Source organism: Parasteatoda tepidariorum, chromosome 4 (genome assembly GCF_982258835.1).
Source record: "Parasteatoda tepidariorum strain Cologne lab strain chromosome 4, Ptep-v5.0, whole genome shotgun sequence".
NCBI classification, from domain to species: domain Eukaryota; kingdom Metazoa; phylum Arthropoda; class Arachnida; order Araneae; family Theridiidae; genus Parasteatoda; species Parasteatoda tepidariorum.
Window position 1 is genome coordinate 9,197,501 of NC_141758.1, and position 22,976 is coordinate 9,220,476.

At 32.0% G+C, this 22,976-nt stretch overlaps 2 protein-coding genes across 6 annotated transcripts in view; both read left to right on the forward strand.

Annotated features, from left to right (window-relative positions):
- LOC139426707 (putative inorganic phosphate cotransporter) overlaps nucleotides 1-10,010 on the forward strand; it is a 28,885-nt gene extending 18,875 nt beyond the window's left edge. The window contains exons 5-10 of the mRNA XM_087160611.1: nucleotides 349-476; nucleotides 1,548-1,697; nucleotides 4,015-4,147; nucleotides 4,222-4,377; nucleotides 8,585-8,670; nucleotides 9,250-10,010. Coding sequence (XP_087016737.1) covers nucleotides 349-476; nucleotides 1,548-1,697; nucleotides 4,015-4,147; nucleotides 4,222-4,377; nucleotides 8,585-8,670; nucleotides 9,250-9,471 — 875 coding nt within the window. The 3' untranslated portion in view covers nucleotides 9,472-10,010. The remainder of the gene's footprint in view (nucleotides 1-348; nucleotides 477-1,547; nucleotides 1,698-4,014; nucleotides 4,148-4,221; nucleotides 4,378-8,584; nucleotides 8,671-9,249) is intronic.
- A 2,920-nt stretch (nucleotides 10,011-12,930) lies between these two features.
- LOC147810633 (putative inorganic phosphate cotransporter) overlaps nucleotides 12,931-22,976 on the forward strand; it is a 63,103-nt gene continuing 53,057 nt past the window's right edge. Inside the window, exons 1-2 of one of the 5 annotated variants that reach the window (XM_087160615.1) lie at nucleotides 12,931-13,064; nucleotides 18,981-19,024. In XM_087160615.1, the coding sequence (XP_087016741.1) occupies nucleotides 18,991-19,024 (34 nt within the window). In that variant the 5' untranslated portion in view covers nucleotides 12,931-13,064; nucleotides 18,981-18,990. Of the gene's footprint in view, nucleotides 13,065-13,090; nucleotides 13,490-16,251; nucleotides 16,378-18,980; nucleotides 19,025-22,976 lie in introns of those variants that run through there. The other 4 variants (XM_087160612.1, XM_087160616.1, XM_087160613.1 and 1 more) reach the window with 4 other exon arrangements.

Consider the following 22,976-nt stretch of genomic DNA (forward strand, 5'->3'; position numbering starts at 1 on the left):
ATTACAGTATGCTTAAATAAACTAAATAATTTATCCAGTTACAAAGGACATTAAGGCAGGTGGGGTGTGATTGTTCTTGTTTTACCTGCGGTTCTCTGTTACACTCTCAGACCAGATAACCGCAGATACTGAATAACTATAGTACATAATGGAAGAGTGATGTGCCGTTTTAATGTATCTCAAGTACTAGTAAACAATCAGGCTTTGGAAATCTAATGAATGATTTATGCAATCCCAGATTATGGTGACTCATAATTTAATTAAAAAATATCAAATGCGTAACAACTACTGATAGTTCATATAAATGCAAGAAACATTTTAAATAGAGAGCTTTACTTTGCTTTTCAGGTGGAATTGGTGTCACGTGGTGCATGTGTTGGTTCCTCTTTATGTATGAAACACCAGCTTTACATCCAAGTATCTCCAAAGAAGAGCTGCTTTATATTGAACAAAATCAAGACGAACCATCCGATAAGGTCAGTTCACTCATATTTTTTGAGGTTATTTATACTTTTTTTAGAATAGTGAATATGTTACTGTGAATGGATGAAATGGGTGGTTGTTGACTTCCAACGGTGAATGTTGAAAATCATCGTCGCTTTGATAAATGTCCGAAATATATACTGGGTCTAGGTACATGCCACGGCCCCGTATAAAATTGCCCGGTATGAACTACATCAATGTGATCAAGTACCACTGACCAGTATGCACTTAACCGGTACTCCGAACACTGATGTCTTTCCTAATCTATCCTCAGTGAACATTCACTAAAGCGACTATATGGTTGTTGACATTCGCCTGTGACAGTCGATATTCCCTTGATTTCTGTCAGTCACGGTAACAACGACAAGTGTTATCAAAATTAACCAAAACTCTTACATTATTAAAATCTTTTGAAAACAGGTGAGTAATTGATTTCCTTGTTTTAAGCTACAGAAATTTTAAATTTCAGCGATGTGAATTTTTTGTTGTAGTCGTCGGCCAGTAAGGCAGTGGGGGTGTGATTGTTCTTGTTTTCCAGTTGTGCCATCTATGGCCAAGAACTCGACTTCTGACACACATATACGTCACACCCGTTTTTAGGGCGGACACATTCGTACATCCATTCATTCATCCATAGATCGTAATTTTGATCTTAAACAGAGAACGATCAATCTCCAATTCATTACTCCCGGAGGTATGATTTGTTAGGGTAACATGGAGGACTTTGTGACCCAACAGATTTAACGTGCATTTGCCACCATTAACTACACAGTGAATCTTCAGTCGAACTCACGTTTGTTCACACGAACGTGAGTTCAGTGTCCTGCCATCCAGGTTATCCCGGCCGCCACTTCGCATGAAATAATAATTATAATAATCAAATAATTCAGTTGGCAGTTTAACATTTCGAATCGAAAGAACACGCTCCCAAGGATGATTTCGAGTTTAATGTATTAAAAAACACATTTTAATAATATTTTTTCAATCATATAAATGCTTCTCTGTAAGTAACTTCTACGGATGCAAAAACCTCCCATAACATAAATATTTTTTTTATATTTTAGAAAGTCCCCATTCCATGGAAAAATATTATAACATCTGCACCTGTATGGGCATTTGCATTTGCTATGGTTGGACACAATTTTGGATATCTCATGTTGATGACAGAGTTACCAACGTATCTCAGCACCATTCTTCATTTTAATTTAGCTGCGGTAAGTGATGCTTGATTCATAATAATTAGCTAATAGTAAGTAAATCAATGAACTGAAGTAATAAGATACTACGAGTACTCTATTTAAAAACCTTTATTCGCTTCAAAAATATGTTGATTAAAATAGCATTCGACAAGTTACGAGCACTCAAAAATGAGGCGCCCATTTTCAGAACTTGTCTGACGTGAATGAAAAGAAACGAAAGTGATTTGAAATAGCGATAAAACGGCAAACTGCTAAGAAAAAAAATGGAAAACAAAATTGGGAAAATCACATTAGCCGAAGAAGAATAAAAATATGAAGTAACAGAACAAAAAAAATGGAGCAAATCTAGATAAAATGTATTTCCATATGCAAAATGTATTTCCACGTGTTGCGGAACTAATGTCGTTGACAAAGGAATCAATAGTCATTTGAATAAAACAAGATTCCAGGACATCAAGATGAGCTGATGTAACTGGGGTGGAAATATTTCAGCACTATTGAAATTGTATTTAGGCCCAATATTCCAACACTGTGCAGCAATTCTAGTATTCTTGATTCTATTATTCTTGTAGTTCTAGTATTCTTGATATCTATCATATTCTTTTACTTTAAATTTTAAAGCACGTCTGACTTGTTCGATGGTTTCTCACTGACACGGAATGTGGTAAATACATCAGCGATTATTAAAAACGATAGAGAGTCTTTAAGAGGCTTTAATTTAATTTAATTTTTTAACAGGCCTAAAAATGGCCTTAAAACCAAAACCATATTCCTAGTCTGTGCGGCCCTCGCTATGTAGGACAAACCAGACGCGTCTTAAAATTTAGACATTTTAGATATTAATTTTTAAAATTTGGATTTTTTTTGGAACTCAATAGATATGTCCCTTATCAAGAGTACGAAAAATCATTGATTGCTCCATATTGTTGGAATCTTGGCCATAAAATCACTTCTGACAATAACAAAATTATTTCTACTGCAGGCACATCAGCTCATATTGATGTCTTGGAATCTTTTCATATTCATACGAAGGCTGATTCCCTTGTTAACGACATCCACTCCTCACCCTATCTCAATAGCTCGAAGAAATGTATTTTACCCTGATTTGCCTCTCTTTCCCCAGTAGTTTTTTCTTCTTCTGTTGCTCTGCAGGCAATTGTACGTTTTACGTTTAAATCACTTTTGCTTCTTCGCATTCACGTCTGAGAAGTTATGAAAATAGGCGCCTACTTTTGAACATATATGGCAGTACTTTTACTTTCGTTACTTGTACCACCGGTACAAGTAAAAAGTAGGTACTTTTACTTGTACTTCGTTACTTTTTGAATTTAGTACTTTTACTTGTACTTTCGTTACTTTTTTAGGGAAAAAGTACAAGTATTTGTAGCGGAAATATCGAATGAAATCGTTACTTTTTTTCCAAAACTCGATAAGCTTTCTAAAAAAAAAAGAAATTAAATTTAAAAATAAATGTTTTTGTTTTTTTAATTTATAAAATTAATGTGCAATATATATGCATTCACAGCTAACTTCGTGTTTAAATACTTTCTGTTTCAACTTATACTGCACATTCAATTATTTTTTACTAGCTCAAAGATCACAAAGCTATCTGAAACCCCGTGTTTGCTTTGCTTATGTTTGTGCTTTTAAAACGCGTTTCTAAAGAGTAAAATAATTTCAAATCAATGGTAATTTAAATAAATAAAAATAATAAATTAAAATTAAAATCAATAGATAAAATTTCTTTTTCGTGCAAATCCATAAAAAGTTTGATACTAAAATTATATTTGATTTTAAAATTATATTATACGATTATATTATAAAATTATATTATAATATTCTTCCGAATTTAAAAATAAATTAATATCCATAACTTTCAAAATTAAAAATAATTAAAAAGATAACAACAATTAATGAACTAAAACATTAAAGAACATAAGAATATTATTCAATAAAATTTTAGGTTATTTTGAATTTTCGATTTCCTAGAAATGTACTTTTAAATCGTTACTTTTTTTTGTTTAGTACTTGTACTTCGACTTGTACTTTTTACTCGTTACTTTTTAAAATAAGAACTTTTTACTTTTTACTCGTTGCTTTTTTTTAAAAATTACTTGTACTTTTTCTCGTTACTTATTAAAAGTAACGTTGCCATATATGCTTTTGAGTGATTGAAACACGTCGATTGTTATTTTCAGTCGGCTCATTTTTGAGGCGTGTGAAATTTTTAATCATACTTTTACATTGTCACCTTCCCTCTTATAACAGTGTGATTGTTGAACATATGATTTATATATTTTTTAAAATGTTTGCAATTCTTTTTCTTCCTTAGAATGGTCTCCTGTCTGCTCTACCTTTCATTCTACAATTGTTTGTTTCATGGATTGCATCATGGGCTGCTGATAAACTAAGGAAGGCCAACAAATTTTCCATCACAGTCATTCGAAAATTGTTCAACACCATTGGTTAGGTGCTCTCTTCCTCTCTCTCTCTTGTGGTCAATGGATGGATATATTTCATGTCTGTTTTATATATTTAGGTATGACTGCACCCGCAATCTGTTTGCTGGCCGTAACGCAGTTGGGATGTCAGCCCGAGCTCATAGTTGTCCTGTTTACAATTGGACTTGGTATTGACGGTTGCATATTTTCAGGATACAACATAACTCCTGTGGATATGACTCCTAATTTTTCAGGTATTTATTAAGAATGATTTTTCTTCCTTTTTTGCATAAAATTCTTGAGGAACTATTATACTTTGGGGGAATTTATTGGGAATTTACTTAAGCAACCGCCCCGCGATGAACTAACTGATCGTTAAGACTCGGTTCTCAGAAGATCACCGAAGTCAAGTATCGCTGGATGCGGTGAGAAAGCGGGTGGGTGACCACTTTGATCAGTCTGCAAGGGAACCGACGGGGTGCGGTATTGGCCCTCGTGAAACTGTTCTACCGTAAAGGGCTCCACTTCTCGTGCAGGTCGTTGAGCTACCGAAGCTGGGGTGTCATCCCCTCAGCAGAGGATCAAAATTGAGATGGCATGTCTTCGGATCATCTTTAGGAATGCTTCCCAGACCGTCGCCAATAGTCCAACCAAATCAGCAACTAAAGCAACCATATCTTAAAATACACTTTTCTAAAATTGGATATCGCTTGTAGCGTGAGTTCCTATAAAATAATGTATACACCAAGTTAAAAAAAGAGCGTTTGAAAGTAAACATTTGAAAAAAGGACATTTGAAAACTAGACGTTGTTCAACGTATGTGTTTAAGGTAACAGGCGTTACTTAGAATACGTGTTTGGAGAAAAAATAGTAATAGGTATATTCTGTTATAAGATATCCTGTTTTACACAATCTTTATTTAAGTTGCAACGTTTGATATAAGATTTGAATGCCAGAAAATAATTGTGGATCCTGCATTGATGACGAATACTTTCAATAACACTTTATAGGATAGATTCCATAATGGAAAGACATCGATTAAACATTGCTAAGGTACATAATTAAGGCTATTTTTCGAAGATTTTTCAAAATTTTGTTTCTTTGCGAATAATATGCTATTTTTATAACTGTGTGTTTGCAACTGTTGCTCATGACTATTAGCTCATGTTTAGCCTATCTTAAGCCAGCACTGCTACGATTATTTTAAAAATGGCGCAAAACGTCAATATTAAGAAAAGTCTGTGAAAATGAATGGTATTTGTAGTCTAATTTTTTTTTAATATTTTGAAATTTTCTCCAAAGCTGCCTTACTTGGGCTCATAAAATTTAACAAAAACTGAGAATAAGTCAGTAATTTTGATAATTATCAAGCTTTATTTAATTGTTTTATTAAAATTACATAGATTTGCAGGCTTGCATGCTCAATTTAGGCATATAAACCCTTGTTCAAAAGAACATCGCACAGAATACATTCAGGTTTGCAGCGAGATTCGAACGTGCCACCTCCACATTTCTCACAGCGCTTGGCCAACGCCTCCTATAACTGAAAGCCTCCACACGGTTTCTTATAGGTAGTCTGATCAGACCATTATGAAGGTAAACTAGTTTACGAAAGAACCACTTAATAGAATATCTAGTAAAAATAAGAAAGTGGTAGCAAATATATATCCATTTTTTTAAAAAATTTATGAATATAATTGGGTTGTCTAATTTACTTGTCTACCACCAAAGATTCAATTCTCAAATATACATGAAAACTTTCTCTCGATTACTTTTAAAATGAAATAGAATTTGGCTTAATGCGCATCACTGATTCACTCTTTAAACAGTCTGGGCAGACTACTTATGAAAAACCGAGTGGAGGCTTTCTGATATAGGAGGTGATGCCTGGGCGCGCGATACTGCTTCGGTAGGGAAGCCCCGTTTTTTTGAGGAAAGAAGCAATTTTATATATAAGCAGGACTGCCAACTTTCTATGCTTTTGGTAAAAAATTATTATAATGGTAGCTATGTTAATGTTTTAATGCATTATTTTTTATTCATTTTAACTTATTTTACGCATCACTGCATATAAATGATTTAAAAGTTCTTACATTCAACGCCACTTATTTCAGGAATATTCTTGGAGAAACTTTTTAAAAGTTGGTAAAATTATCAAAAATTTGGAAAGCTTTGGTTTTTTTAGTGTCTATTATTTTATAAAATATTTGGCAAAAAGCGTAGTAGCTGGCATATCTCTATGTGTTATAATTGTTAAAAATAATCTCGGCAGCTACAGAAACTTAATGTTTCTCCAAAAAAAATGCTAAAAGGAAATGCCGTTCATACCAGTTTTTACTCTTTTCCGTCTTGGTGTATATATTCTTTCAACCCTGGCCCTTCTAAGTACTCTCATTTTTCAGTCTAGCAAAAGGTTCTTTCATAAAAGAAGTTGAGTTTTGGATGCTGGATATGAGTGAAATCTCGGCATTAAGCGCGAAGCGCTTCTAACCGATTCGTCGATTCTGTTGAGACATAAAACTAAAAGGTCATATGTGATTCAAAGTTCTAAGCTTGAAGTTCCGATTAAAAGTCCTCAATGAGTTGCAGGCAGTAGAACATCAATTGGAAGGGGTATCCCCCTTGATTAAACATGTTTAGCACTTCTTGATCTTTCATCAATTCTTGAAGTTCTTTGATGAAGCTAACAAGTCGATGAGCACTGGAAGTTGGGGTAGTATCCCTGTTTGATGATCTCCTTTTACTGGGGTGAGCCTCGCACCCAGTAAAGTTAGCAAGGTGGTCTTTCAGGCAGTTACAGCACTTGGCCGGGGATCTCTGGGCTTTTTGCATTGGTACGAAAAGTGCCCTTCGGCACACTTCATACATCTAGCATCTTTTGTGCAGCTACGTTGAGAATGTCCAAAGCCCTGGTATCAGAAACACTGAATTGGTCTCCTTCCACCTCGGCACTTCTCTACGTCGATCGGTAACTGCTTTAAACTTTCGATGTTGTAGATCTTGGTCTGATTGGCCAATAGAGGAGTGACAACAAGGTAGAGGGGGGGGGTGGCTATACAGGCTCCTCCCACTTTATTCTTGAATTGGACTACTTTGGAAACTTCAATGTTTGATTTTCCTCATTCAAGGGAGATCTCGTCGATATTAAAATCATCTGGGAGTCCTCGGATGAGCACTTTTTCATTCTTGACTGGAAGGACTTTTTTAGCAGCACTTGAGCTTGGGTGGGCGTCTCCTCCGAAGTCACAGATGTTTTCTCCGGCTGTTGTAGGGAAACTGAGGCAGAAGTGCTGTTATTAGGCTTGGTTGATTTGGCTTTCTTCCTTTTCCTCTTCTTCCTCTTTTTAGCACAAGGTTCTTTGAAATTTTCAGAATCTGAGGCCGTAGCCCTGAAACTGGTCTCCATTTTTCCCCCCGCAGGGGCGGAGTTGATCTCAGGTATTGGAGTGGTAATCACTGGTACTGGATTGATATTCTCGGGGTACTGGAGTGAAAGTCTCTGGTACTGGAGTGATAGTCTCTGGAACTCGAGTGGTAGTTTCATGAATCGGCTCGGGCTCCTCTTTTTTCTTCTGTGCTGAGGCTGCATTTTTCTGTTGTTCTCTCATATTTCTGCAGACTATGGTAATATTATAATGAAGTCTTTGAAAATAGTCGTTATCTGTCCAAATTCGCATGCATTAAGAAATACACTGAGCAATTTCCTTGTAGATTTCAGTTCATTTGTAGGAGAAAAAGAGTAGAACTCTAAGTCAATAGATAGACCAGATGGTAGTAATTTCAGCGGAACCTTACTGGCTGCAATATCTGCTTCAAATGTATCGTATTCAATAACATCCACGTAATCTCCATCCGATTCTACTGGGCCAGGTGTTTTCGGGCGGCTGGGTGGTTGCACCTTTCCGCCTCGAGCTGTTCTGTTGTATGACAAAGCAACGGAGCTGAGTAAAAACACGTCTTGTCTCGAGCAAGGCTTGAGCTGAGCCATCACCTCCTACATTATAAGTAAACTCCTCCCAAAAACTAGCTATAAGTGAAAGGGCTTTACTACCACCCTTTCCTCTTTTCCGTCTCGCTTTTACCCCTGTGAGTTTTGTCCTTTTACTAAATAGTAATTATATTCTAGCATTAAGGGATACAACATATATGGCTCAAAAGAGTATTCAAACTCGTAACTAAAGTATCAGACAGAAGTAAGCGGTAAATATGATGTAGTATAGATTTTTAGGTAAATACTCAATGACTTTTTCCTATAAAGGCACCTTTTGAATGATGAGGAGTATTCTTCCGCGGACAGATTTTCCAATAGACCTAATATTATCAAATTCTAAATATTTTTTTGCAGATATGAATAATTCTTTTTTCAACATTTTACTACAACTTTGAAAATACTTCCCAAACTATGCTTTTTTTAACTGTACCAGATGTGAATGGAATGTAAGAGTCAAATTTTATTTTTAGGAACAATTTATGGTATAGCAAACACAATTGCTAGCTTATCTGGCTTTATTGCACCTATAGTTGTGGGAATGTTTCTAGAAAGTGGTGTAAGTATTCTAATATTTTGTTAGTTTAGCTTCAGTTGTTGGTAGATGGTACTTTCTATACTGGGAAGCACTGCAAACTCTTGACTGTCTATACTTCCGGATTATTGTTTTCGGTATATTTTGAAGCCATTTGGCTCACAATGTGATCATTGTGTTTTGAGATTCTCTTAAGTAGTATTTCTTGTTTTTCTTTACTTGATTTATCATTTGTGTTTAAAAGAAAAAGCATGCTTGCATGATTTTTATTTCAAATTAGGTGGGGTATACGACAAAGAACTATTAGCCCCATTTCTAATAAATTTATAATAAAATGCTTCCCGTATCAAATTTTTTTTCTTAACCTAATTATACTCACTTTGAAAATAACACTTATCTGCTTCATTCACTCAGCATTTTTTATATGAAATACTAATTGTGACGCAGTAAAATCCACCTTTCTTTGGCTTAGCTGAGCTAAATTTAAATTAAATGTTAGGTCATTCTAACATTGCATTCAGTTATTTATAAGAAATTATTTTGCTTTTATTACTGTCTAACTATTCTGTGCTAGTGACTGATTTACTTCATTTTGCCTTTCAGTCGACGATGGCAAATTGGAGTAAAGTTTTCTACACTACAGTGGCTATTTATTTCATATTTGCCACAACGTTTATCATTTTTGCATCTGGTGACTTGCAACCATGGAATTCTGCCAGAGTTGAATCAAAGAAAGACTGTAATGTGGAAAATACCATGTGCGTAAAGAGTGGAGATAGCAATCTAAATCATTGTGAGACGCCGTCTGAAACATTTAAATGTTGACATTGAAGCTATATACTAGCACAAACATTTCAGTTAAGAGCGCAGGAATAATTCAGAAAGGAAAAAAACGATTTGTATGAAAGTCAGTCATATTGAAAAAAATCTTGAAATATGGATTTACAGGGAATTCGGCATCAAAAATGGAATCATTGAAATACTCGCCAGTTTGAAACAGAATTTCTGACGAAAATGATATTACTCAAATCTAAGTTAACTTACTTTATAAATGAATGGTCTAATGTCTTTGTTAATGGTCTTTTACCCGTAATGGTAACTACTTCCTGTGCTAATGATTCTCAGTGCCAATCAGGGGTCTCCTTGACCAAGTGATATCACCGTGTGCAAATTCTGTGGAAACCTTGGAGGTCACGGGTTCGAATCCCTCTGTTACCCAAGATGCATCTCCATGCTATTTTTCTCTGTATTGTGCTATCTGTCCTTCTGTTTGACAGATTCTTGTAAGCCTGAATTGAGAAAAAAAACCTGCAAATGTATGTAATTCCAATAAACCAATAAAGAATCCGATAATCTTTAATCAACTTAAAGCAATTATTTTTTCAGTGATGCTACTTTCTCCAGACAGTGGATAAATATTTTCGAATGTCTGCCTTTTAATGTATGATTCTTATTTTAATAATTTTGATTTATGAAGTTTTTACTCCTCCCTACTTCATAAGAATTCAAAGCCTTATGCAATAAGCCACTTTGTTACATTTAAGCCGTGTTGAGCGCTTTAAAATTTTAGCAAAATTAACCGAAGATCTGCCACTTTTTGCTTATATTTCCCTACCGTTATTTAAGATATTTAGTCGAATCGAATCCGGAGTAGTTGGCATCTCTGTTTAGAAGCAGGAGAAAGACTAGTTTTATGCGAAATATTTTACAGAGCAGTCGACAATAAAAAACTAAAACCTTCTGAATTTTGGTTAATTTTGCTAACAATTTAAAAGCCTCTACCAGGTTTGTCAGACGGAGAAATCAAGACAAACTACAACTGTTTCTGTGAAAATTCTGCGAGATAACCGATATACTTCATTTTACTTCGCCACCTACAGTAGTTTTTTTGGAAGTGTAAATATCCTTTTGAACAATTTCTCTCTCTGAAGAGGCCCCGCAGTGGACTGATCATTAAGACACGGCTCCCAGCAGATCACCGAAGTCAAGCATCACTGGCTGCGGTCATTGTGCATTGGATCAGTCTGCGTAGGGACCGAGGGTGTGCGGTATTGGTCCTCGTTAAACTGTTCTACCGTAAAGTGCTCGACTTCGCGTGCTGATCGTCGAGCTACCGAAGCGGGGGTGCCATTCCCTCTTCATAGGATCGAAATTGTGATAGCATGTCTTCGAATCATCCTCAGGGATATTTCCCAGACCGTCGCCAGCTCTAGTACGACGTAAATGAACTACAACTAACTTTCCCTGAAGAGATTTTCATCTTCCAAATTTAGATGGCAACAGTTTTTTCTGCCTATTTATCTGTTAGATATTAAATGAAGAATAAATTAAATTAAATTCATATACGTTAGAAAAAAAATTTCTAAATTACTGGAGGCTGGACGCCTTTTTTATTACTTAGATACATTAACTTCGCAAATTATAAGTTTTAAAAAAAACGAATTTAGATTTGGATTTAAATAAACGAATTTGATTAAAATATTTATTTATTCATGGTAAAACGGCAGATTATTTTACATACAACTAATGAAAAGTTATAAAAATTAGATGCAAAAATTATATATGTTTAATCTCTTTTTTCCCTTTCCCTATCCTCAATATCTGGATAAAACCTTCATTCTAATTCAATTTGCATAAATTACTCAGTGTGTCTTTCTTATTTTAATTTAATAAAGTGTAGTAAAAGATTGTGTTGTATTTTTCTGTCTACTTAAATTACTTGCAACATTTTAATTCTTTTCATTTTTGATGAAAAATTTCAAAATGTTTCTTCTGTAATGAAATGTTTCTTCTGTTCTGCAAGTGGGAAATTTACATTAATTTTACTTCTTAAATTTTGTAAAAAATACAAAAGAAATTCTTAATTTTTTTCAAATTAATATTAGATTTATATATCAGATATTTGTTAACTTTTTTTTAAGTTAAACTGACATTTAAATTCAAAGTGATTAAGGCTAAAACAAGAAAATAGAAAAACGATTCTCTTTTTCCTTTTATGCACTAACACTTTTGGTAAAAGTATAGTAAGAAAGATTGTAATCAACAACTTTAAAAATTAGCACACAAAAATTTCTCTCTTGTATATCAGAAATTATTTACTTTAAATTTGAAAAAAATCGAACTTAATTAGAAAAAAAATAACATATAATTTATTCATTATCCCATACACAAGGAAAAATGTAACATCTATTCAGGATCGGTACTCTCGAATGCGCCATCTTTGGAAAAGACTGGTTCCATGTCTTGACACTTTTTGCCTCTGCTCAGTTGCATGGGAATATACTACGATATATTCCCATATTTTCCCATATACGATATATTCCATATAATACGATACATTCCTATATACGATATATTCCATATAATAAGATACATTCCCATACACGATATATTCCCTTATACAATAAATTACATATTTTTTTCTTCCTCACTATTTTTCGCATTTAACTGTCAAATATATTTTCAAAAATATCTACGTTTCAGAACTACGATTATTGTAGTTTTGTGAGTTCCGTATACTTTCCTACCTTAAAAAATTTTAATATTTTTGTAAATCATCGAAACAGAATCTAATATATTTTCTACCTCTATGACTATCCTAACGATAATGGTGAGAACATGCAAAGTGTTGCTATAAGTAGAGGTTTCCCTTTTGCGCCACCTGTAGCCGCATTTGATCATTAATTTTTACAACGTCTTTGCTTAAAGAGAAAGTTATATTATAGTATACTCTACAAGGAAGGGATAACGATCTTAAACGTAAAAACTATTTTTTATAATTGTCACTAGTCTAAAGACTATTACGAAAAGAACGGTTGGCTCATTTCTAAAATTGCTTTTTACTCAAAACTAGCAGGGCATATTTTCTCTTTGATTTAATGATTGAAACGAAAAAATTACAAATTTACCACTTTTAAGAAAAATAATACATCTCCAATTTTTGGAGAAAAAATACTATCATGGTATTGTAAATACTACGATGGCAACCTTGGACTCCGCCCTTCTCTAATTAGTGCTGTCTGTTCTTTTATTTGACAAGGGATTATAATCTGATATTAGCACTGAGCACACAAGTTTACATATGTATGTGAATAGATAATTCGCATACATGCAAAAAATTTTGCAATCATGGGGCAATGATCTACGATCTTCGCCTATAAATTCTTCAAAATGTTTTAAATCGATGTGTGAAAAGTAATCGTTACACCTGTTTCAAGAGTCACGATGTTTTTAAGTAGTAATTGAATGTTTCAACCTATAGATGAATCACGTAATCTAAATGATGGCTGAAACATTTAAGTATACTTTGGCGTGTAGACAACCAGCTGTATAGACAACAGCTGTATAGACAACAGCTGTAACTCGTTGATTTTACAGCTTATTTTTCACAACAATGAATACAGGGATATTTGACTCAGGTATGTTTGAAACAAAAATTCCAGAGTATGATTGATTAAAAGTATAATTTATATGTTATAGAATTTGAATTGTGAACTCGATAGCAGTGTATATTATAAAATAGTGTTTTTCTTTTTTATCGAATAAATTAATTAAGCCAACGATTCCCAATTGTTCCCGTCGATGGAACCTTGAATGATCACCATTCTTAAAGTGGAACTCCGGTTTCATAGTTGCAATTATAACAATTGTAGTTCCTTAGCAATTGTGAATACCAAATTAACTAATGCGAATTAACCAAATGTATGACTAATGAGAATGGACTTACAATTATTTTAAAAACTTTGAATCTGAAGAAGAAGAAAAATATATCGAATAATCTGAGTTATGATTTTTGTTGAAATATAAACGAAAAAAGAAATTAAGTATCGAGAGTGGTTATCAGGTAAATGTTTCTTCATATGTTTTGCTAAACATGTTTCTTTATGCTCATTTATTTTATTTTAAATTGTGAAGTTCGATTGGAAATATTAATTCACTGCTTTATAAAAGGATATATTTTTTATAGTTTATCGATTGTTATTAAAATAAGTAAATGTTTTTTTAAAATTTTGCAATTTTTATCTATTGGCATTTGTTTTAGATAATTTTTTAAAAACAAATGAGATATTTAATAAAGATTGAATTATTAATTAAATATAACTGTTGGTTTCAAAAATCATTGCTGGAAAAGTCCTGACTCTCGGAATCCTTATGACCTTTTCACAGATCTCTAGGCCCCCATGCAACACCTTTTGAGAATCACGGCATTAAAGAAACGATTAAGTAAAATTGACAGTTAACTTGGATGAGGAGTTCAAAATTTTTATAACTTGCAGTGGATAAAATTCAGATCTGTAACAAAACGCATTAATTACTGATTTTTAATAATGTGATGGCATTATTTTCCTTTTCTTCAAAGGAGAAAAAAATTCTAGTATAGTTTCATCATCTTGGTTTTGTCAATTTTTTTCCTTCAGAAAAAAAAGATAGTTTCGTGTTTCATACGATATTATAAATATAAAAATATGGTATGTAAAGTGGTATGCTAAAGTGGTATGTAAAGGAAAGATCCATTTTGCGTAAGAAAATATGTAATTTTTTGCGTAAGCAAAGAAAAAACACCTTTTCTTATAAACAACTCATTTTTTTAGATGCTCACTATAAGAGGATTAATAAAATGCATGAAAAAAATACCGTGTTTTTCTAACGTGGTTAGCGACGGGGTTGTAAAATTCATTCGAGATGTAAATTATGAAAAACCTATTCCAAACCTAAACTGAACCTAAACCTAACCTAAGCCATCACGCTGAAAAACAACAACAAAAGATACTAAAAATTTGCTAACCACAAAAAATATTTAATTGATCAATAAAAAAAAATTTTAAAAATTTGCAAATCGATTTCCCTCTAGCTATAGTTTTTATGCGATTTATTAATATATTCCATACCATGATTTCTCAAAATTCACACGAGTGACTGACTACTAAGTGCCCCCTACTTTTCTGCCACGTAAGGTGTCGGGAAAAAAAGTGATAATACATGTAAGTTTTTAATGCGATACGTTAAGGTCACATGTTTATTTTTTGTCTTAAATCTTGTCTTTAAAGGAGGAGACAATTGTATATAGTACATGTATATAAGCGTATACGTTGTTTAGTACCTTGTAACATTCAGACAAACATTAAACTAATTTAAAAATATCCTTTAGAAAAACAAATCTGCAACTTTAAGAATAAAAATAATTGTAGATTTGAATCCCCACACCTGAATTAAGTAAGATCAAGTATTTGTATAAATGCGACAAAACGTTTGTTCCTTTGTGTAATCGCAACTATTTTGATCTCTGTTACAACTCTGTGATTTTTTTATTTTCTCTTTTACAACTGTCATTGAACTGCCTACCCAATTGTAAATTGACGGCCAGCAAAGTTCAACTCCGTAGCCTTGTATTTTTCAACCCGATTCAGTAGACAAGGGAATTCCTTGAGCAAGTATAGGGAGGAATGTGCTTTCATAGAAAAATTTTTGATAGATCTAACGCGTGTTTGCGTTACATGGAGAGGGAAACCAAGTAAACAACTTAGGGTTAGCCTGACCACAAGGGGACTCTAACCTATGTTCCGTCTACCACTGATGATATTTTACATCAGTACTGTAGTCGGTGCGAGCCGGTTACAGAATTCGTATCGATCAGCCATTGTTGAAACTCGAACCAGGGCCTCCTCATTGGGAGGCGAGTGCTCTATCGCCTGAGCCACCATAGCGCTGCTTTATGGTTTCAACGGATCAACCCTATCCCACTAAATAATTATTATCATCATCATTGACATTATCATCTTTATTATCATCATTATTACTATCATCAACATTATCATGATCATTTAGTGCACCTGAAGTCCTTTGGAAGCTCTCTATACGAATTAACTCAAATATACATAGCAACTTTTTGGAAGAAAAAAAAAGGTAAAAAATTTGGCGTTACGCTAAATCGATAATTTTGAATGCGACTATAATTTCAACATTAAATATTATCATGAATGATTAATTTATGATCAAATATGCAATCAGTTATATTAATATTATATTTTAATGAACTCAGATATATTCACTGAGAAATTTTCAAAAAATGGTATAAGTCGCCAGTTTTTATCTTTTTGAGAGAAATACCTGAACGAGAACAAGAATTTTGGCGGGAAAAAGGAAAATAAGTGTTTAAATCTGAAGAGTGATTCTAAAAATAAATTTAAACACATCGCAAATCTCATTTTATTCTGTAAAAGGGTATTTCAAGTTCAGTATAAATTCAATAAAATGGATTATTCCGCAAAATAAATTATTCGTTTTTCTGTTCTTACCTAGAATAAGAGCAATATAATTCTGAACTAAGACTTGCGTAATGGTAGATACAATAACAACGAGAGTTGCTGATCTATTGTGTTGCGCAAAACGTATACGGTAGACATTTTAAAATAATTGTTTGTCTGCTGTCAGAAACTGAATAAACAAACATGTGTAAATAAAATGCAATAAATTGTGTAAGTTAATGGCATTTTCGTTGATTTTTCCTATTGAAGCATATGTCAGCAACAAAAAAAAATAATGAATAATGTAAAAATTACTGTTAATTGGGGTTACTTTGCTAATTTTTTTACGTTATAGATTATAAGTAATCATGGATTAATAATGAATAATTAGAATAAGTAAATGGATTGCTAATAAATAATTAGAATAAGTGAATGGATTGCTAATAAATAATTGGAAGTAAATGGATTGTTTAATGGATAAAAATTAGTAAGTAGATTTTTTTTTAAATCCAATAAAATCAACATTATTTCTTTTTTTCCACCATTTTATTTCTTAATTTTATTTATTATAATAAATAAATTAAATAACTTAAGCAGTTCTTCAACACAATTTTAGTGATTAAAGAATTGAGTCAAGGGTGTATTTTCCTATGATTGTGTAGTTGATTAAGAATGTTTAGCGTAAATCTGAAATAGCTATTATGATTAAGTCAATATCATTGTATGATATAGTTAAAAGTTAACTTGAATTTTTTCAAATTAGGATAAGTAATAATACTTTTCATTTAGACAGTTAGCCTTCATTGAAAAATATGTAAAATTATGTTGCTATTTTATGACAGTTCGATTTAACGAGTGTTTTATTACTATTTTCTTGAGAATTTGTTAGTAATTCAAAGATCTTTAGCGCAAAGTGTTGAAAATAGCATTTTTTAAATTTAGTCAGTTCCATTAAACAATATAATTGAAAGCAAAATTGAAGTTTTTTAAAAAACTATAGCAATTATTGATGTTTTTCATTAAGACTATTCGTTATCGTTGTAAACAAGGAAAAGTTCAAATGTTATTTTATTACAGCTTAACTTAAGAGTAATTTAAATATAATTTTCATTTTTTTTCTGGCTTAAGTGATTTTATACATTTTTTTCTCTTTTTTTCCTACTACACGCATTTATTCAAAATTAATTTTAACAAGAACAATAAATAATCAAATTTGTTGTTGTTTCTAAGACAATATCAGTAAGCCTGCTAGATGAAACCAAGCGAAATTAAGACAGATTGTGCGTTTCTTGTTTTTCAGTGGCCCCATCTATGGCCAAGAATATATCAAATCACACACACGTCAAAACCAGTTTATAAGGCTGATCCATTCCTCCATCGACAAATCGTAATTTTGACCTGAACTAGAAAACGATCAATCTTCAATTCAGTACCCCCAGAGATTTTGACTTGTTACGGAAACATGGAGGACTTTGTGACTTGATAGATTCTATTTGTACCAGTCACCATTTACTACAAAGGAAATCCTCGGCCGACAGAGATCGAACTCACGACCTCTTGGACATGGACCCAATGCCCTACCAACGAGGATATAGAGATCCAGCAAATTTAATAAATCAAGATAAAAATATTACAGCACACATTTTGGGACAAATTCAGATATAAAAAGAAACTTTCTCGGCAAAATTTAGATCATTTTACAGCTACTACATAACAGTGAAACCCCCAGGAAAGAACATCTCTATTTACTGTCACTTTTGGGAGGCCCGGAGTTTTTTCCATAGACTTTACGTTGAAGAAAACCTTTAGGAGAAACTATCAAAACCTCTAACAGCGACCAGGCAGAACTCTTCACCAAATGCGGAAAAGTTCAAATAAGGAAACACGAAAAATTATCAGAACAAAAAATATTTAAACAAATAAGTATATTCAAATGAATGAAAAATATTTGTGATTGGCTCTTTCAGAAAGCTCTTTTTGACGATTTCTGAAAGATATCTACAACCTCATGTTGCAGTCAGATTGCACTAAAGACATTGATTTATTTTAAGAAAGTTGAATTGGGAAAAGAGTTATTTTAAAAAAAACTAAGCATCTCAAACAAACCTCTTCTCATTTTATAAAGCTAACTAGTTTTTATGATATAAAATTAAATGTTAACCTAAACAAAAAACATAATTGTTTATTTATTTGAAATAGTTCTATCATTCATAATTGGTAAATTTGCTTTTACACATAATTATATCAGTGGGGGTCATTTTCATAGGCGCTAAATTTTATTCATCTATTTGTTTTTCATGACTCCAAAAAGTGACATTTCCACATCAAGAAAAGGAGTGTGACTAAAATTAAAATCGTTTGAGTAAAGTCATGTACCTCCGATAACACTTTGAAGTCAATGGAATAACATCTAACAATGACCAATCTCCATTAGCGACCATTTTACTGTGGAGCAGAGAGTGATCGGTCCCACGTGGTTTCACTGTATTGTAGATGATTTGCTAATTCCTTAAAAAACTTAAAAAGTGGTAGAAAGTTTTTTTTTAAAAATAATGCATGTTTTAATAAGTCTGTATACGTCACCACACTTAATATTTCCAAATAAAGATATCTAACTACGAGACTACTAGTTTCCAATTATATATTATGAAATGAAAGATAATATATAGAAATTTTTAATTTTTTACAATATTGGTACCGTTTTTAAAATTTTTTAAACCTGAAGGAACCTATGTATGTATAATTTCCATGTTTAATTTTTGCATTAATAAATTTGAGTACAAACTATTTTTAACACAACAGATAATAAATAATTCAAAATGTAAAATAAATGTTCTGATATTCATATCGCAATGCTAAGCTTACAGAAAGAAATTCGAATTTTTTTTTCATTCCTGCTACATTCCACTGTTACTAAAAACAATCCTCCTCAAAAACAAAAAAGTTAAAATCTGTAAAAATATTGCAATGCGAAGATTAGACTAAATTCAAGTAGTAATTGAATAATGGACCTACGTGGGTGAAATTTATTTTACTTTTTTTTCTCAAGCAAATCCCATCAAGATAATAACTAAATTATTTGTATTTTAGGAACAAAAAAATGGTAAATAATTGCTTTGGAGTAATGTGTCGAAGTAAGTCGATTTTTTATTTATTGTTAAATAAAATTATAGTAAACTCTCGATATCTCAAAATTGAAGGAACGCTAAAATAATTTCAAGATATCAAAGTCAGAGCTACATATGTTACATGAAACATAAGAATAAATACTAATAATAATGTAATGGTTTTTTACTATAAGTCTGACTAAAACAATGAGAATTTTTAAATGTAAGACCAAAATAATTATGCATTAAGTAGAAAGAATTTGTTTATAATAAACGTACATTGTAATTTTTCCGTAACAATTCATTTTTTATTTCGTAAAATATACGATATAACGAGGTTTTGAAAAGACACTCTTCGACATAGGAATTCAAAGTAACATTAGGTGAATATGTTATGCCAAGGAGAAAAATATCTTTTTAGCATAGCAAGGTTTTCAAGATACAGAAATTCGAGAAATCGAGAGTATACTGTGTATTTAAAAAATTTAAGTTACCGATTAAAATATTTCATTTTTAAACTTATTTTAATAGATTGTATACTGAAAGTCAATGATTCATTTTTTTTAAATTCAGTAGACTAGAGCTTCAGAGTCTATATATGAAATGCCCGCTTCCGACTCCGAGCCGAGATAGATTAGTGGTTAAGGGACTAAACTGCCTAAGTGAAAAACTAAGGTTCGATCCTTAGTGGTAGCTTAAAGCTCATCCAGCTTTCAGATCGAAGGGGATCAGCTTGTTTCTGGGAAGTAAACGAGACATGTGCGCAGTGCTGACGACATTCCTACAATCATGACGTTGGTTACGAAATTATGGAACCTCGGCTTCCATGACTCCTCTGACTGTTGCGGAAATGTTTTACTTTAAGACTTGAAGCTCGACTCTAACTTATACACTATTAAAATGTTACAAAAACCTCAAGAAATAATACGGTTCTTAATAAGTGAATAATAATCTAAATTTCTATATCTATAATTACAATACAAAGTCTATTATGAACAGTTTGAAAAACATTGAAAAAGCTACAAAATATTGAAATTGTACAAAAACATCATAAACAAGAGTTAGTTATGCTTAAAATTTATAAACATATTTAAAGCTAAAGTATTCTGGAGCAAGAAAACCTCTACAATTCATATTAGAACATAACGGTTGAGCTTCAGAAAATATTTTAGTACAAAAATTGACGTGGTGCAAAATCATTATAAAAATGAATTTGATATCCATCGACTCTGACTCTCATCGACGGAATTTAATATCCATCGACTCTGACCATTACCTCCTACATCAGAAAAGCTCCACACGGTTTTTTGTAAGTAGTCTGCGCAGACTATTTAAAAAGTTAAAGTCTGTAGCTAATCTTTACCGAAAAAATCTTTGGTTCAAGCTAATAATTAGTGCATACTTTGTCTTGTTTGTATTTTGTTTTTGTTGCAAAAAAATAGAAACTCTGAATAAGATATGAACTGATGATCGGTATTAGATTTCAGAACCTTAAATTAATGATTCAAGGGCCAAAACTTCAATCTGCATTAATTAATTGCACTCATTAATTAGTACAGCAGACAATATTTTAAGAAACATAATAAATCATATAACTGTATATTTTTTATTACGTTTCTTTTCCGTAAGTCATATAATATTTTTATTAAGTTTTTTTCCCGTCAAATTTGAATTCTGTCCAATTCTCATTGTATGGTCAGGAGAGCGATCAAAAGTTTAGTTCTCTTAATTTTAATTTTACTTTTTGTGTGTTTCGCAATTTCTCATTGAATTTTCAAGCTCATCAAAGCATTTTAACACAGTTATAAAATTCGATCACCCAAAGAGTATTCTAAGCAAAAAGTAACTATAAATAATTATTTATAATTTATTATTATATGTGCGAAAACGTTTCAAAAACTTTTGAATTTTAAGGTATATTATTAAATCAATTTAAGAAATGCAATTTTAAATAAGTATAAAAAATACCGCATACACGTTACAAATGTTGAGATAGAAATGAGGAAGCTCAAATTTTGAAAACTACCGTTACAGAAAATAAAATATATTTAATAAAAGATTTAATTTTTAAAGACTTTCAAAGTATTTTAAAATTGTTTTTCCATTTAATAAAGGTATCTGACAGCAATGAATTTGGCTGGTGGATACTTACATTGAAAAAAGGAAAGTGATTCGAAAAAGTTTTTTTTTTTTTTTAATTTTTTTATAGTTGTGATAGTAGTTAATAACAAAAGAGGATTTTTATAAGGTCAGAAGAATGATTGAAAAGTATTCTTTCTTTAGATCTGAAAGTTTCTTCAGTTCTCGTATCGCTCTAGAACAGGCTTCTCAACAATTAAAAACTGGTTCAATTTTAAACACAAATATAGATAATTATTTCTGTCTGAAAGTTCTGCTCGCGAAAAAACACGTATGATTTTCAGATAAGCAAAAGGTGGGTTTATTCACGCTATAATAAATTAGAAATTTCTTTTTTTATATATTCTAATGCATTATGTTATTGACAGGAATATTGGATACTTTTTCGTCGCTGATTTCAAATTCGCAATCGGTTTCACTCAACAGGACGCAGTTTTTATGCTATTGAATAACATATTTCTATCCAGAATTTTTTTAAATTTAATTTGTGTGCCTACTAAGAATTCCACTTCTCTGCTACGTAGAAAGTGGTAGGAAGAAGGAGATCATACGTTTACGATGCTATAAATTATGATCGTTTGTATTGTACAAAATAATCGATATTACTTTTTTCCATAACAAACGAATATTGTTAATTCAAAGGTACCAATTAGAAAGCCTCCACACGGATTCTTATAAGTAGTCTGCGCAGATTACTTAACCCGTTTTGTCCCGAATTTATAAATTGAAATGATACAAAAAGTGGTTTTATGGAAAAAGTGGTATAATATATTATCGAGAGAAATTTATCATATATATTTGAGAAATGAATCTGTAGTGGTAGACAAGTAGCAATGACAAACCGATTATATTCATAAATTAAACAAATTTTTAGACATATATTTGTTACCACTTTCTTACTTTTACTAGATTTTCTATTAAAGGGCTCTTTCGAAAACTGGTTTACTTTCATGGTGGTCTGATCGGACTACCTAAACAAAACCGTGTGGAGGCTTTCAGTTGTAGAAGACGTTGCTCTGACTCTCATTGACTAAATTTGATATCCATCGAAAAATCTCGAACGTTCGCAAATTCATAAAAATCTTACAACAGATTCCCCATGGTGCATTCTGGAACTAGAAAACTTCTACATTTATTGTTGAAACATTATTCAATACTTCAGAAATATAATCTATTAAAATATTTAATTAGAATGGCACAAAGAACAAAGCGTAATACAAAATATTGGAATAGTACAAAGCCATTATTAGAAGAGGAAAAAAATCATTTACTATTACCGTCTACCACCTGATCTGGTTCGTATGAATCAGATAATGCCCAACGTTTCCTATAACTGTAAGTTCTCAGACGTTTTCTCTTAGGTAGTCCGATGAGACCATTATGAAGGTAAACAAGCAGAGATGCCAACTTGCTCCGGACAGCAAATATATATTTTAAAGTGGTAGTTTATCAAATGTGATTCTTGGTTTAATAAATTCAATTTAGAAGATTTTTATCCACCACTATTTGTAAATAATTCGTTGGCTTATAGTACCAATTTATAGTACTTATGTCATGCTATACCTTTTAGAAAGCAAGCAAAACTAGTCAAATATTTGCAAAATTTACTTTGTAGTTATTTACTGTTTTTTTTAATTATTATGGTGTGTCTGGAGCAGTTGGCATTTGTTAACAAGTATACGGTAGAGTCATTTAATGGAAAATCTATTAAAAATAAGAAAGTGGTAGCAAATGTATGTCTCAATTTTTTTTTTTAATTACTGAATATAATTGGTTTGTCATATTTACTTGTCTACCACTACAGATTCTATTCTCAAATATATATGATACATTTCTCTCA